The sequence below is a fragment of the Varroa destructor genome, unplaced genomic scaffold, assembly GCF_002443255.2.
Source record: "Varroa destructor unplaced genomic scaffold, Vdes_3.0 BEIS01000006.1, whole genome shotgun sequence".
Classification (NCBI taxonomy): Eukaryota; Metazoa; Arthropoda; class Arachnida; order Mesostigmata; family Varroidae; genus Varroa; species Varroa destructor.
The window spans coordinates 23,310,430-23,327,597 of NW_019211459.1; the positions used below are offsets into that span (position 1 = coordinate 23,310,430).

Consider the following 17,168-nt stretch of genomic DNA (forward strand, 5'->3'; position numbering starts at 1 on the left):
CTACCGCTGTGTCTGTCTTCACCGTATGACTGAAAAGGGAACAACGAACGTGAAGGAACGAAGACGTGACGGTCGGCCAAAAAATCAGCTGGCCAAGCGGAAAAAAGTGCTCGTCATATTAGTATCGCTATTACTTATGCCCTGTCCCTGCAGAGCCCCCGATGTCCTCCGCGGTGTCCGCTGCTCCACGGCGTTTGTCTCTCGCACCGGCGCGTCAAACTCATACTGACTCCAGCCCGTAGTGGCTATACTGACAGTGATCGTGGCAGCTCAGTGGCAACAACAACGACAAAACTAGAGAACGAGAGTCAGTCAGTGACTGATCTGATCTGGGGAGCGGCAGCCTGCGCAAGAGAATAATGTCCAAATGCGGAAAAAAGGCCTAGAGGGAGGATAGCTTAGCGCGATTTGAGAACAGTGGCGGCAGCAGCAGCAGTGCACGATACCGTACTGTGGGCCAAAGAAACAAGACGAGCCAAACGCGATCAAAGTGGGTGGTGAAGCGCGTATCGAACACACTACCGTAAAGTGGAGCGTTGTAAGAAGCGTGAGTGAGTTTTAGACAGCAGCAGAGACAGCAGCAGGAATCGCGCGTCAGGCGACGGCACATGAAGACGCGACAGGAGGCGATCATTCGAGCGGACGGGGTAAACTGGCTGGGTGGCCAACTAACTGGATGGCTGGGTCGTAATAGACACAGAGAACGAGAAACGAGTACGGATAAACGCGTTATGGACGGTTGCGGGCTTGCCGAGACTTTCAAGTCATGTTAGCATACAGACAAGATATGGTGCTGCCTGCTCGATGACGATGGTGACGAATGGTTAACTATGGCGTATGCCTGAAGCTAAACCTGTAAGTCCCGCAGATTAAGACTTCGCTCAAAGCTAAGTGAGTAAGACATATTATGCCTTCTAGGCACTGCTTCCATCCAAAAAACAAAGAGAATTCTATTGAAAAATTAGAGACCTACGAGCATAAAAAACATAGTTTTTATACCGGCTGAAGGGGTTGTCCCACCATTTTCTCCAAGCTATAGTTAACTACAAACCAGTTGGTCACTTTAAAAGAAAACGAAAACATCCAATTATTTGTGCGACAACAAATTTGCGACTTCTAACTAAGCAAAGGAAGTTATCTGAATCAACAAGTTAGGAAAGCTCTCTACCTTTAATGTATTCCAGGTCGATTGAACAAATGACGAACCCTATGGGGAAGTCATGGTCAGGTCGGCCGAACTTCTCAGTATCCTTCGATCAGCTCTGGTATCCGGTCTTCACACTCAAATGACGCTTGAGTGAGCAATGAAAGGCGGGGCTTAAGAAAAACAACTAATTAAAACCTAGGTCTCCATGGTCTTCCTGATTAGCCATGTCGATGTCTGGCACTCATGTAAGTGTTAAAACATTGAAGCATGGAGCGCCATCTTGTGAGTACGGGGCCATATGAAATAATATGCGTAATATGAAGACTTCTATATCTACTTAGAGTTACGATACGGACACGTGTGGAACGTTGTCGACATCTCAACGAAAAATTCGCTCTTAACGAATTTCAGTGTGAAATTCAGTGTGAAATATTAACACACTGAAGTTTTTTCCAAGTAGCTCTTTTCGGGCGCCATGAAGGTTTGATCCCTTGATAAAAATCGTCTACAGGGATTAACGGATTTGTTTTTGTCAGAGGCGTCGTAGCTAGGTTGACCTTTCCATCTACTTGAAAAATTTGGCTTTTACACGATATGCATGCTGTTATCAAACCATACGATAATAGCGATATTGATCGAAGTGTTTCGGTGACACTGTCGGCCTATTCGTCCTTAGTGCTATCACAAAACGTTGCCTTTTTCTAGTGAAGGGCGCGGGCACACATAGCGGTCCCGCTTCACTCACGAGTGAATATGAGGTTGTAGGTAGACGTTGTCCTTTTGTTTGTACAGGGAGCGCGTAACGGTAAAAGCAGAGACCGGTAGAATGAGCGAAAACGTTTACTGACCGGGTGTGCCACAGAATGGACGCTCACTAAAGAACAGCACCTATCTACGCATCACAAGCATTGGTCACTATCGCCCCGTATAGCCGTTGACGATGGTCGACGAGCCGCTGTGAGTCTTTGTTGGATAGAAGCCGCGTGCCAGGAAGATCCCTTGTCTCAGTGCACGCGGACTAGATAGCTTAGGAGTATCTCGAGATCTATACTGCCACGAGTGATGGCCGTAATAGCATCCATCCACTAGGGTGAAGTTCACCATCCTAAGATGGTACCGACCTCAATGGCTACCCCTACATAGACGGGAACATTGGCTACGTGCTGGGCTTGCAAGTATACGTTTGGTACGAGGTTGTTGTTTACCGTCCAACGCGCTGTTTGCGTATAGCCGAATTTCTCGTTTCGCTATGGCAGAACGAACAACTAAGGAGAACAAGATAAGGGACAAGTTGCAGATCGAAGAAAAGCGCATGAGGCCGCAGAGTTTACCCGTCTGTTCTATCGTCGGCGCCGCGGGTAATATAGCACACCTTTGTCATTTGATACGTTGTCCTTCGCCTCCCAGGAGACTCTCCTTTGGCCCCTTTGTTTTCCTCGCCCCTTTCACTCCCTTGCCTTGCTTCGCATATTTCCTCAATCTCTTTCTCTTTCCTCGTTCGGCTACCGCTGCTTTTGTGGCATCTATTAATAGCCATGCGAAGAAGCAAGTGCATTGCCGCGAACGTAGAAAAGCTGCAGTAGATGTCTCCTTTTTGCTGATCCCTTCGCGGGCATGTTTCTTGTATTGTCGACGATAAATGAGCAAAGGTTTGGGTCACGCAAGCAGACAGCGCAAAAATTGGGCCAGTAACGGCAGTCAGTAGTGATAGGGCTACCGCAACGAAGTGAGCCATTGACGAACAACGCTTGCTGAACTGAAGCACTAGCCCACAAAAGACTCAGTAATCTAGTTGAGAACGGCTGAAGTGGTCCTGTTAGTAATAAAGCATTATATATCCAAGGTAATAAGAGCGACGGCTATTAGTCCGTAGGCGAAACGGTGACCAGCCGTTCCGTGCACGGCACGCGCAAAGCCTCCCTGATTGTAAACGGTCACATCTATGAATCACGTTATAGCACACAGGTCGTAGTTGATAAATCGACAATTGTAAGTAAACCAATGCGAAGTCGCCTGGGACGTCAAAGTATGTGGATCTCGTCCAACTAACTGCGAACTATTAATAACAAAAATTATTAGTTTTCTTTGCCTTTTTCTTTGGACATTTCAACTAACGCAGTTGGGGCAGGCGAGCAAGTAGCTCAATTCTTAATACTTTCATTACTCAAAGTTCGATACATGCTAATGAACTGATCTCTTAAATGTAAAAAGAACCAAGTTGAAAAAAAGGAGTCCAATATATTATATGATGAAAAACAATATGTACGATACAAATTACGTTAGACACAGATAATCTGGTTTCGTTCAAATTACGCGCGTCAAAATATTAAGCTACAATGCACTGCAGTAGTCGCAACGTATCTTATACATATTGTGTGAATGATTTTTTTCATAAGACTATACCGTTTGACGACCAAGTGCGTCTGTTTAAAGCGGAAATAAATATTACAGCGCATGTGAGTGTGCGTTCATCCATGGAATCCTGTGAGGCTCAAGTTAGACTTGAACATTCAGACGTATTTCGGGAGCTATGTAAAACACGGATCGCCGAGGTACAACATGTCGTTTTATGGCAGCCATCCTTCTTGCAATCGTATTTCCGTCGTCTCCCATTCAGATTTTCTACCCTCAACACTGAATTGCCCCTTCTGCTGTCTCGTACGAATTGTTTTCTGCAATCGAGCCGTTGGTATGTCTCGACCCTTCGCAAAGCAATCGAATAACTCCCTAGCCTGTCTATTGAACTGCAGACCATATAGGTCGTCGTGCATGTTCAGCGTCCCCAGCCGATCTACCTAGCTTTAGACTAGAATGGCCAAAGCCACCGGATCATTATACGTCACAGGGTTCCCCTGGTAAGCTGAATAAGACGACATGAACCAGTAGCCAATCGATAAATTATCATAATATAAAACGGTACTAAAAGAAGCCACTGCTAATTAGCTTCAGCATTATTTATCTTCATAGTCGAATCACTTCGTGTATGACGAACGTGCTCAGCGCAAGCAAGCTCAATACAGCCTGCTTCCGATGACTTCGGTCACTGCGTCGATCAGGACTAACGCGAACGGCTAGAAATCAATTTAGCATATTTATATTGACCAGCTTGTTATACATACCGGGTACCGGTAGCCTCATTAGGGGCCTACGCAGAGCAAACCCTTTAGGAACGTCTCATTTTATACCAACTCTATGTAAATTTGCCTATAATATTCTACACTCGATCAAACGGAATATGTGTATTTGAATAATGATATCCAGGATCACACAACTCCACAGCCCCAGTAAGTTATTATCATGCTCTTATCTGTATATCCTCATACAATGCTTACTCAACTTTTATCCTAAATGCTACATATGTAGTAAACTTGTCAAATATCTCAGAAGAATGGCGAATACGGGTGAGTTTGTCGGCAGGGTCCCGTTTGTTTCATCGGGAAGCTGTCAACAAAGTGATTTTAGACATATAGCACATTGATGAATCCTCGTATCACTGAGAACATCGCTTATATACACCTTTCTACTTAACCTTCTCTTTGCCTATTCAGGTTTATATTATACAACATAATATGCTTGGATTTCTGCGATTTCTGCTTACTATTTATTTTTTTTTTTTTTTCAATTTTGATTCGGTACCACAAAAGTGAAAATATCACTCAATGCAGTTGTTATTAGCATCATAAAAATCTGTCATTATTGATCTTATAGGCGTATTTTCGAAGAACTAATAAGTTCTCCCTTTTCGATCGTATCTCATCACTCGTTCGCATTACAGGCATGATTCGAGCACGATGAGCTCCATTACAACAACATCTACAACGGCAACAGTCGTTTTACGTGGCGGGAATACGCCACGTTCTTCCGATCTCGATTTAGACCTTAGCATTCCGCTGCAAATCGTCGAGGCCTCACCTCCACCGTCACCGCTGTCGCCGGCGTCGTCTCGTAGCCCCAGTCCACTCCCGGCATATGCATTGGCTTCGTCAGCTCCCTCATCTCTAGCGTTACGGCTGCTGCCAACCTCAGCAGCGAAAAAGGCATTTCGCCCACTGCCCCCACCCACTCCAGCTGCACCGCAGGTTTGGTTGGATGATCATGACTACATCTATCCGAACCCACCGCACGGGGAGATGTCTGTTTCTAGTGGCGTTACTACTGCCACGATGTGCCCTGCGGCGACAACTAGTACCACGGCAGTTTTAACGGCGGCGACCGCAAGCACGACGTCCGACGTCGTACAAGACGGTACGCTGTTGCCCACGAGAACAGTGCACGCCGGTCCACGGATCGAGCCTGGCCAAATACTTCTGCCAGCCAGGCAGATCGTGATCGTTCAACACCAGCCTACTGGCCAATTGAAAGTTGCACAGCAACAGCAACCACAATGCGCTACAGCTCACCTACAACAATCAGCGCCTCGCGCGTCTCTATCGGTCATTATATCGAAACGAGTAGCTGCTACTAATGCCGTAGGCTATAGCCCTGCAGCTTCAGCTGCGGCTCCTGCTCCCACTACAAACAGAAATTCACAACCAGCTTCATCATTACCAACCTCATTGTCATCGACGACTGAAAAAACGGCCGTCGACTGCCATTTAGTCGGTGTAAAAGGCGCTAAATTCACGGTTTCATCGGAACAGTTAGTTAAAACAGCGACAACCTTTGTCCCCGAACCCAAAATCACGGCACTGTGTCAGCTTAGTGGCTCGAAGCCGTTTCAAGAAGGGCCGCTTACGGTTAGTGCTTCTGTGAACAATCGTACGGTGAAATCGGCTCACGAGACGCAAGATACTGAAGGAGCTTATGAAGTGAGTGAAGTAGTGACCAAGATCGTTGACACCGTTGTAGCTTTGGAATACTGTCGGGATGTGGCCGCCCGTAATGCAGCACATATCAACGCATCAACAGGTGAAAAATTTCTTATAGACAATACAATTTTTGATTTCCGGTATTAGTATTTACATGGAGAAATTAGAATAATTGCAAAAATTATTTTTTTAGATCTTTGTTATCGCTTTTGTCCTTCATCTGCTTCTCAGTAACATCGCAATATTCTACAAGCCAACACAAGATCTATTGCTAGAGAAATATCAATTATTAAATTGGCAGATTTTACGTATCGAAAAATTTTAATAATTTCTAGATAATAGCGACGATTTTTTGCATTATTAAAAACGGCCTTTTAAAAGTATAGTCCTTGACGATTTCTTTGAGAGAATTAACGGTAGCATACGTAACGGTAATTACCGGTTTATATAGATATATATAGTAATCGAAGTTATGCGTACGCAAATCTGTAGAACTTGCGGACCAAAGCTGGTCGCTTGATTCTACTTTTCTCCTTTAGCGTTGAGCTGATTGTCATCGAGTAACCTTACTGTGTACTGCCGGTATCGACGCTACCTACAAGTACATATAACGCTCTGTAGGACCTTAAGGCATCTGATCGTTTTGACAGTTTCTTTCGCTTGCAACATCTCGTAACGGTCTGGGGGGCGGCATCGATCTGCCCATGTACGGCCTCTGTGTGCTCCAGGAGAATCTTCGACTGGTAATACGGAAGTAGAGCATATTGTGTCTAGAATAGACCGAATGTGATTTAGACTCGATTCAAGAGCAACTCATCTCTTAGCTTTCAGTGATTTTATTGAATTTTCAATAATACACACGTCGGGAAACCCCATCTCTGCCCGGCAAAGAGGGCATTGTCCACTCTCTGTTTGCTGAAAAGCGTCAATAATCATAGGAATTCCTTCTTTCATTTGAGATTTTGAAGCGTGATGATTTACTCTGTGGTCTTCAGGCTTTTGATTTTTCCTCGAAGTGACTGCATTACGAGCGAACTGCATTACGGCGAACTAAAGGCCTCATTTACAAGTACTTTCATTAAGCTTCGATGGATTCCACCGGCGCTGTCACCTTTGAAAGTGCTGAAAGTTGAAGTGTCACCGCTGAACGATTTTTTTACTTCTGAAGTAATTATACTCTGGTGACACCATGAACCACTTCTAACCGTAGACCGCCGAGAACGCGATGTAAATATTCACAACCAATCGGTTTTTTTAATAGTTACTGAACATGTTCAACCGATTGAATAAGCCGAGAACAAGCTTATTATGTGTTTATTAATGAGCAGATGATATCTATTTCTTATATCGATTAACGGATGGCCGATTCCCACATTATTAGTATATCGCATAGAAGCAATTTTCAAGAAAAGGAAGGTTCTGCTCTATTAATGAACTTAGACCGCGTAATTAATTTAGAGTAATGTAATTTAGAGTCGAACTTGAAGTTTGTGTTTAACGCATGATGCGAAGTAAGTGAGTGACACAGTAATGCATGCCTTTATATATATATATGCCGACCTTACACAGTGATTTATCCTCTATAGGACAATCTGACCATTCTTATGCGTAGAATTGCTAGACATATATATACCTAGCTCGTTTAGGCGTATCACGCCCTGTAAAGAAGTCCGTTAACCAATTATCCCGACAAAACTTTAATCACTTACTACAAGGAAATAATTAGTAATGAAGCATTAACTTCCATATCGGGAAACCTTACCGCGCATTAAGTCATCGAATCACGATCAGTTTCTATTCACGGCAGCGTAACCGAAAGAAACTGGCGCGTATTTCGTCTAATCCGAATATGAGGGGCATGATGCATAGTTGATAGGACTACTTGCAGAAGAGTCCTTGTTTGTGGGCAAATGTATGATTCATATAGACATCCTGTCCAATGCATGCCCAGCAACTTTATCTCCGTCTGTCTTACATCTTGCAGTCCCTTTGCTTCCAATCGTCGTCCGAATGGACGTCCATTTATCAATAAGTGCTTTACGGCCTCTCGCGGCTATCGACTTCATATGTGGCAAAGAGCCATCGCATTTCGCCTAGCTTTCGTGCAATAATGAAGGCCATACAAAAAGGGACCGTTGAAATCCTATCTAGTACCTCGACTAACGTTTATGATTAACTGCGGTCTCACCCCGCACGGTCGTAGTTGCCCCTGTCGGTCAAAACAAGCAAGAGCGCTTAGCAACACCCTAGCTGGCCACTCACAAAAGCTTGACGTCGATGCTTGACGATGGGGTCGTCCGAGCCCTTCGGCTTTAGCAACGACTGCATGAATAAGGTGCGGAATAACCTAAGCGCTAGAAGTATTTGTATGTAGAGTAACGAGTATGATAACAAGGCGAATACTGTGCATGGTACATGGAAGACAATGAGATCCGTTCTGTTTTGAGAACGTATCATATTTGTTGGTCTAAGCCATGAAGCAGGGTCGCTGACGCATTCGTCATAACACTAACCACCCGCCATAGACTTCGGTCCTATGGGTAATCACAGCCAGTATTCGCTAGACGGTAGACAACACAAGGTCGATATAAAACTAGAAGAGCATGACAGCATGAGAATATACTGCTAGTCAACAATTGAAGACCCACTGAATATAGGACCTTGTCGAATCCAGTACCCTCCACAAATGCCACTAGCACTGCTCGCTACTTTGTTACTGTTCAACCAGGACCTATTGAACTTACTTTAAGAAGTACCAAATAATAGAAAATGTCGGAATATGTCTATATCTCTCTGTCGAGTACAGAACTTTGAATATGAAGGTCCAGAACTTATGCGCTGAGCTTATTTACGAAATTCATCCACGCTGCTGAAAACGCTGCATGTGTAACCATCTTTTTTTTTTTTTTTTTTTTCTCTAAAATAGCTCAAAGCACAGCGGCCGTGAGGATCAGGTTGTCAGGATGATGAAGACAGCAACAGTGAAGGCTCTAAAAACAAGCCAGGCAGAGTTGCGACTACAAATGCTTTCAATGGTAGTCCCTCTTGCTAAGACCCGCCCTCAGTTACTATGAACGAATCTACCGTGAACGAAGTGAATATCTCGTGGCCAAGATGATGACTGGCCTGTCGTCTCCAAGACCTACGAGTGGCCATCGAACTTTGCAATATGAAAATATGATATGATATACATAAATATAGAGATATGTTTATACGGAGACCTGGCGGATAAAGCATTTCTTGTCCCGACTTGCATTCGGTGCATGCGGCAATGGTGTGGGTATTAGGAATACCCGTCCCGATATGTCAAATACATATTCTGTTTGCTGGCATAACCCGATGCCAGTGCTCTACTCGATAGTCCTTAAAGAAACCATTATGAGGTCCTTGTAGCTGTCGCTTTTCGCTGCAGCTGTTAGAAACAATCCTTGGAATATCACACTGATATATCGTCAGATTGCTTTTTCTTCTGCCAAAATTGGTATTCAGCTCGCTTGTATCAAAATTCAATGTAGTAGTTATGTAAAAGATTAGCGTTATTTTCGTGTTAGATGTATCTCTGTAATTTCGATTTATTGACTGAACCCCGTTAGCTAAAACAGCATTAAAAAAAAAAAACTGTATTATAACATGGTTTGTCGAGCACAGGATGAAGATTAACTATAATTTGTGGAAAAGCTTATGTCAAAACATCGTACGTGAATCAGTGTAGCAAACATCTTCAGTCCCTATAGAAATCTTATTAAATGCCGATACGTTTAGCTGACCAGATACGTTGGCTTACAGTTGCTCCGCACATAGTACATGCTTGCATCTATCCGATGGTCGCGCCCCGACCTTCCCTGTAACGGCACCGCATAACGGCTAGGCTTGCAGACCCCCGTACTAGGTTGGTGGGTAACGCATTTGCCCGATGATAGGAAACAATTAGAATCGAAGTTAGGCATAGACACACTTCGACTCGTCCTGCAAACCAATAGTGACGGAGTCCCCAACGGCAGTGCCGGATGTATTAGAAATATTTAGAATTGCATATTAAAGACGTTCAATGATTTCAGTTTCCGTTAAACACTTTGCGACAGATGCGCGTTTGGCATTTGTCGTAGCCGCTAACCTCCTTCTGAATGAGACGCACCCACACAATTGCTTTTACCAAATAAACAGTTGCTAACCTCAATGATTAATTTGCTGACTGGCTTCTTCGACTAGGGTTCTTAACACAAACCAGAAAAATGCAATAGACTGCGAAAAAGCGAACAAGAAGCACAAAGTGTCGCTGGCAGGAAGAACGCGCCATGTCTCACCGTTGCCTCATGTCTCTTCGGAGCCAAGGTAAACGAATGCGACAAGCGGAGTTTTGGGCAGTTGCGCTGAATGATATGCCCAGTTCGTCCCACCCAGCTACCGTTGGAGAAAAGAACACTAGCGTACTTTGTCCCAATGACGCGACTCCGGCCGAACGAAGAGAGCCAGCCAGCTAGCTAAGTTGTCCAATGGGTGCCTGCTAGCGGCCGATACGAAAATCATCTTTGTTAGATTCATTTCGGACAAGCGGCGGAGCTCCGTCTATGCAAACACAATCTTATTCAGACTGCTCGCAAAGGTGCGCTCTAGCTATGAAGAGCGTGTAACATCAGTATAGAGTAGGAAGGAGGGCGGAACGGAACAAAGTTGTGACAAGCGTGTTTGCCTTTAATATTGGTGGCACCCTGTCGTCGGCGTAGATTGTAATAGACCATTTGTAGAGACGAATAAAAAGACAAGAGCTCAGGCAAGTGCGACATAAGCCAGTTTGGACATATCCATATCTGAGTAATGGTACGAAAGAAGCAATTTAGTTGGGGCAAGAATTAGCCCAGTACGAATACGACAATAGGTAGAACAAAATCAAGAGCTAAAATACAGATTGCCTTACAATGCTGTAACATTCAAAAAGTAACTAACGAAAATGTCAGAATACGCCCGTAAGCCTTAGGTGTACGTATTCGTTCTAGTTGCAGAAGCGTGACTTTTACGTTGGTAAATGTACGGGTACCTGTTTGTATGTTAGATTCGTCAAGTACGGGATAGTTACTACTGTGTTGACTTTATGTAGGGTTATGGCTTCGTATGTCTGGCGGAAGAAGGGGGAAGGTTAGACAGTCTAACATGTCATTTCAGCATTACTACCTCGAAATGAAGGCGCCTCGTGTTCTTGGATTACTGGAATGCTAGGACATATTTAACCCAACCCAATTTCATAATAGCAATAACGGGCTTGTATGAAAGCATCCACGTACCCGGTGCACACAGACACATCGCTTCCTGCCAACGGTATTACAGTGTAACCACCCGACACTTTAATAATAGCCACTGAAATCCTACATTTTTTTTCGTGTCTTTTGCTATGTGCCGCGTAACACAGGTTGGCTTCAATCCATATTCGCAATGAGTAGTCCAGATCGGCATTTACCAAGATTGTCTATTTCCTTCGTGGGCAAGCCTGTCATGCCTTATAGTTAGTCTTAGCGCCTTTCTAACAAGAAATCCTTCTGCTATGCTAGGATATTCTATATAGGACAATACGATCATAGGAGGATCTTTCTTTTCCTCATCTTTCTTTTGTACAAGATAAAGTAGAAAACTGGGCTCGTTATAACATTACAATCGCTTCCGTCGTCCTGCAAACATCTCAGATGATAGTCAGTCAGCTTAGCAAGCCCGTCTGCCAACAACCTGTATGATTGGCTTGACGTGTGATGACAGGGGACGGTATAAATCTCTGGCTTGTTGTTGGAGTTAGAGCAGCGTTCAGGCTGTGGTTCCCGTCCCATGCATTCCATGCGCCTAGCCAATGTTGTCCATCAGCGGATTATTATTGTCATTGTAATTTGAAGGTGCAACCACCAAACCTGACGTAGCTGACAATGGACAGAAGAAAAAAGAAACGATAAAAGAAAAACGTAACCTTCATATTAGTTTGTATCCGTTGCGAAGGGCCAATCGGAACCGATTTCAAAATTAAAGATCAGCAATCTCTTGCGTAAATCGCTAAGCACAAACGAAGGGCTTCAGATAGCTTGAGGGCCTAATGCTTCTATATCATAATCATCGTTGCTATCATAGTAATGAAATGATGGCGCACCGAAACTGTAATCCTATCTTATTTCTTTTAGTTATTTTTATACCTTATAGTTATATTAAATTTTGCATGGTCTACAACTGTGAAAAAGTTGTTGTTTATAAATACGTGTAGATATGATCATAGATACAATTGAAACGAGCACCTGGTAATCTGTTGGCCTCCGCTAGAGCGTGATCCTGGCTTAAGAGGACACAATCCCAATTACACTGATATGCCTCCGCCATGACCATAATCGACAGCTAGTTCAATAGAAAACGTTAACTCTGTTCAATCTCAATTTTCTCACAGGTATTTTATTTAAAGAACTAGCGACCTGCAAAGACATATTTTTTATTTGTTTGAAATTTCTCTTTAGAACCTTGTCAGTTGAAGCGAGAGGCGACCTTGTTAGTGACGCGCTGTTTTCGGCCGCTTCGGGGTCCTGTGTCTCGATGGGATGACCTATTTCAGGTGGTCTAAATTGGTTATCTAGCTCCTAGCCTTTCTGCCTTCACGTGTCCCATACTTCACACAGTCATTCTTACTTTGTGCAAATTTTTCGTTCTTCAGCAACATTCTGTACCTTCGTCTACGGTAAATTTCGATGAGGATGCGATTGGACATTCGGCAAATTGATTTTAGCCGCCGTAGTGGTTAGTCGGCTAAGCTTTAACTATCTAATAGTTAGAAGCGGATGGAAAAGAATAGCTAAATAAGATTGTTGGAGAACGATCGTGTGTCACGTGCACACTGTTCATGATAGACATTACTCAGCTACATGATGAGTTTTGTCGGAGAAGTTTCCGACGACCAATATTTTCAGAACGAGAGCCGACGTTGTGAGAAAGACCATCCAGGGTGATGGTTATAGCTTGATGCAAGTGAATAGATACGGGGTTAGGATATGGCCACCGTAACGGGCGTGCGTGCTAAGACATTTATTGGTTGCGTGAGCCAACAGCATTAGGCTAGGGCACATAGAAACTCCCGTTGTTGTCTCTTGGGTAGATCTTTCAGAGAAAAAGTCAAACACGACTATCGGCATCTCACGGGGTGCGCCTGTAGAACGATTTCCGGTTTTACTTCGGATGCACAAGACCGCTTCATTTTCTTTGGCAACGAGTCGCTATTGCAACAACCTTCGTATCTCATGGCCGCCGAAGATCTGCCACCTAGTCAGTGAACCTCGGTGAGCGGAGAAACCTACCAACCTTCGCTTTCCAACGTGCTGTCAATCCGGGTCGCTTCCTTTCATATGAGTCTGTCTTTCTCTCGTTCTTTATCCCAGCAAGTCAAAATTCGTTAGGCTGTCAATACCCTCACATACTTAGTCTAAAGGTGGTATGCTGATCCAGCTGGATAGTGATGAGACTACGTGGAACACTACCATTATAGATCGTCCTTTGCCTCGCTCGCGCTCTATCTCTCTAAGTCCAAACGACCTAGCCTGCTAAAATGTGCTATAGCGACCTAGACGCTCCATAAAGAGAAGTAAGAATCTGCGTAATGCGCAGTGTAAGCTGGGACGGCTGCTGGCTGGATGGCTGTGGAGCATAGCAATTTGCCAGCACCTCCTCTTCCTTCCTGAAGTCGTGACGATGTCCATGATTCCTGTACAGCTTGCAGTGTTGCCGCTCTGTACGATCCGGCCATTGCACTGAGACTCGAATCTTCCCAAGCATTCAACTAGTACATGCATACATCTCGTTTCAGCCAAAAGAGTAGAATTAGGAGAGGTGAGACGGCTGAGTAAGCGGTGAATGGGCATTTGTTCATCGCTGTTTTGGTCGTCCTCAGTAGCTTAGCAAGCCACTAGACGGAGGCTCCTCAGAACCTCTCCCTTTCTTCTTCTTTCGGTATAAAAGCCTGTTGTTGTCGTTAGCGATGTAAGTCGGCACGAGTGGAGAGGAGAATTCCGGTGGGGAGTCACTGGTGAAGAAGGAAGTTGCTTTATTCGTCGGATTGCGAGGTGCTCACGTGCTCATCGTCGTTCAACTAACGGTACTCAAGCACAAGGACCGTTTTCTTTTATACTTCTCGAAGTAATAACAACGGTAGAAAAAAAAAGGACATTAGATGCTCATTTTTGATATATTTACTTTGATATGGCAACGGTAAGGAAATGTTAAATATATAAATGTCAGGGAAGCTTTTGGTCAGAAATTAAACGTATTCCCTCTACACAGCCTCTAACTAAACTAAGAAAACCGAAGGGTGCTTTAACCACTAACTAATCAGCGCCTAATAAAGCTTTGTCTTTTCTTAAAAAGCTTATAGCGGCTGAGCGAGACGTCTTAATCGCCGTAATCTGAGTAATGGCGCTCGAAAACAGGTACATTCGAAATCTTCATTGCCGGAAGCGAGGAGATCTTTGAGTGTGCAGGATATGTGCCAGAACTACTATTACAAATAGACTACGGCATTCTTACCACCAAGAAATGTTCTTATCAGAGTCGTTGAACGCAAGCTTCATGACCCCCCACACATGGAGTTCTATTATAGGCTACTGGGTAGCTGTTGTTATGACTTCGTCGCTCGGTCTGCCGGTTACGAAGACGCGTTCCTCTAAGCGTCTGTGTTTGCCTGTGTCTATAGTTATATGTGTTTGTCCCTTCTGGGTCCTTACCCAGGTCTTTGTCTGCTTATAAAGGTGAGGAACCGCGGGGGATGAAAAGCGGCCTTATCCGGGCATACTCACGGACTTGACCTCTTGCCTCGTCTGCTCCCTTGTCTTCTTCCCGTTTGTCTGCCATTGTTCTGATCTCCTACGGCTTGTCCATAGTCCTGGCTTCCTCCGATGGTTCCTAGACGCTGCTGGCGTTTGCCTGCAGAAAGCATCGTGAGTGACCGGTTCGGAAGGCCTGTTGCCTACACGCTCGTTCCTCTACCGGATTCCATCTGCCAGCTGCTCGATGATGGCTGGCGCGTGCCAGACCGGAACTCTTGCAAACTTTTTATTCGTCACTTCCGTTGCTGACGAAGAAATCCTCTACTACTTAGCTAAGGACTAGCTATGGCTTTGCTTCAAGTCTCTGCGAGTTCCCCACTTCGCACATGTCTTCTTGTCGACGGCCCCCGCTTTCTGTCTTGTCTCAATTACTATCTATTTTTCTTCCGTCTGTATGATCTTTTTAAGGAACGATTTAGGTAAGCAGACAAGCGCTGCAGTAGTGAATCAGATCTCGCGCTCGATGATGGAGTGAAAAAATAAAACATATAATAGTAAGTTATAGGACAGAACTAATAAGTTCTTTTTTTTTTACATATTATCAAATAACTGTTTCACGAGAAGTATCACGGGTGTTAAGCACACATTAATATGTAGTGATCTGAGAAGAGTTATTTTTTGCAATATAACGGCCTAATATACTGAGTACGCATTCTTTTTCCTGTATAAATAAATTGAAACTCTAACTACTAAGTATGACGCGTGCGTGTAAGTCTAAATTGCATGCTTATCTAATTAGAATATTAGTTAAACATACCTCTGTAATAGAAAAAGGACCCTATTAAAGCAAAAATATCGACTGGTTAAATTAGAAATCCTCGTTTTGTGAATTTCTTTCTCTATATATGAAAAAAAAATAAAGGTTAGTGAAACCTGTGCCTTATATATAATACGTGTAGCGTAGGCGGCTATTAGAGGCAGACTTAACCACTAGACCTAACTGTTTTATAAGAGATTAATTATTCGCGAAAAAAGCGGATGTAAGCTTAAGCGTATTCACCCATATCTAGTGTAGACCTACCGGGGGTTCGCAGGATCAAAATTCAGAAAATCTATTTTTATCGTCATTCGCTAGTACATGCTTTACAATAATAAATAAGGGGATATGTACGTAGAGATAAGAGCCTTATTTCGCAAGGGTCTCTATGGGCATTAGGTTGGCGATGTAGCGTTGCCATGTCGAATGCCGTATTCAAAACGATCGAGATAGCACTTTGTATCGCCAATTCTACCTTTGTAAACATATACATCTTCCTATATATGTCTAAGTTTCTGTATGTGTAGCAGTGCACTCTTACGTCGAGCTTTTGTGATGTGTCCAAGAATTTGTGCTAGCTTTGATGAGCCCCCGACACCCCAATTTTGGCCAACTGTCACCAACCAATTAGTCACACTTCCTGCATACCAACCTCCCTATATAATACAAGCAACTTACAAGGCACTTCGGACCAGGTCAAGAGAACAAAGATACCTATTCTACTTTTTCAGATTGGTATACATATATATCCATCATTTCTTCTCTCCTGTTATCACGTCAGTTTGTCAAAATCTGAAAACCTTAGATGACCCAGACCGTACCGAACTCAGACACACGTTTTACGACCCAATCTTTGCTGTGAATTGCTACGACTCTCGTAATCTACAGTAGCACAGAGGGCAGTTGGAAATTGGTGCGGTAACTATAGCCGAGTGATCTTGAACCGTTCAGGTCAAATCTATCTTTTTATCTTGCTTTCCTCAGACGACATGCGCCCGCGTGTATTTATACGCGATATGAGAGAGGACAAGCGTGGACAATGGCGGCTGCATAAGCTTATTCTGCCAGAAGTTAACGCTGTGTCGCGCTCTGGCCTAGGTAATCTTTACAGCGAGTCTTGGTCGCGTGCGTCGATATAGCGAAGCTAGTGAAGACGATAGCAAGAGGCCATGGACGGACATGCCGTGTTTAGGCCGTGTCTCGCATCGTCGTTGCTTTTGAAGCCAACACGACGATAACATTTGCTACGCATTCTCTGTATTGAATGAACATGCTATATGTAAATAACTATGAATAAAGCGTCAAGATACCATCGTGAATTTCTGAACGGTAATACGCCGCTACTCCGAAGACACTCATATATTAACGTTTAGTATGACAATTCACGGGCAGATTTATCTATACAAATGTATGAATCTGAAGCTGTCTAGAATGAAGACGTATTGAACTCGGTATTGGATATTATTGATAGCTTTAATAAATGTATATATTACACTGAGGCATTTAGAACAAACCCTATGACAAACGAGGTATCGCTATTCTTTTAAGCCATATATGTTTTCATTTGGAGATGCGGTTCCTAAATCTTTTCGATTGCAATAAATTGAGAGAAATGAGATTTCATA

General features: G+C 43.8%; 1 protein-coding gene across 2 annotated transcripts in view; it reads left to right on the forward strand.

Annotated features, from left to right (window-relative positions):
- The window catches only part of zfh1 (Zn finger homeodomain 1), a 480,048-nt gene that overhangs the window by 213,761 nt on the left and 249,119 nt on the right, over positions 1-17,168 (forward strand). For both annotated transcript variants that reach the window (XM_022810531.2, XM_086993268.1), the window contains one exon: positions 4,923-6,055. In XM_022810531.2, the coding sequence (XP_022666266.2) occupies positions 4,939-6,055 (1,117 nt within the window). In that variant the 5' untranslated portion in view covers positions 4,923-4,938. The remainder of the gene's footprint in view (positions 1-4,922; positions 6,056-17,168) is intronic.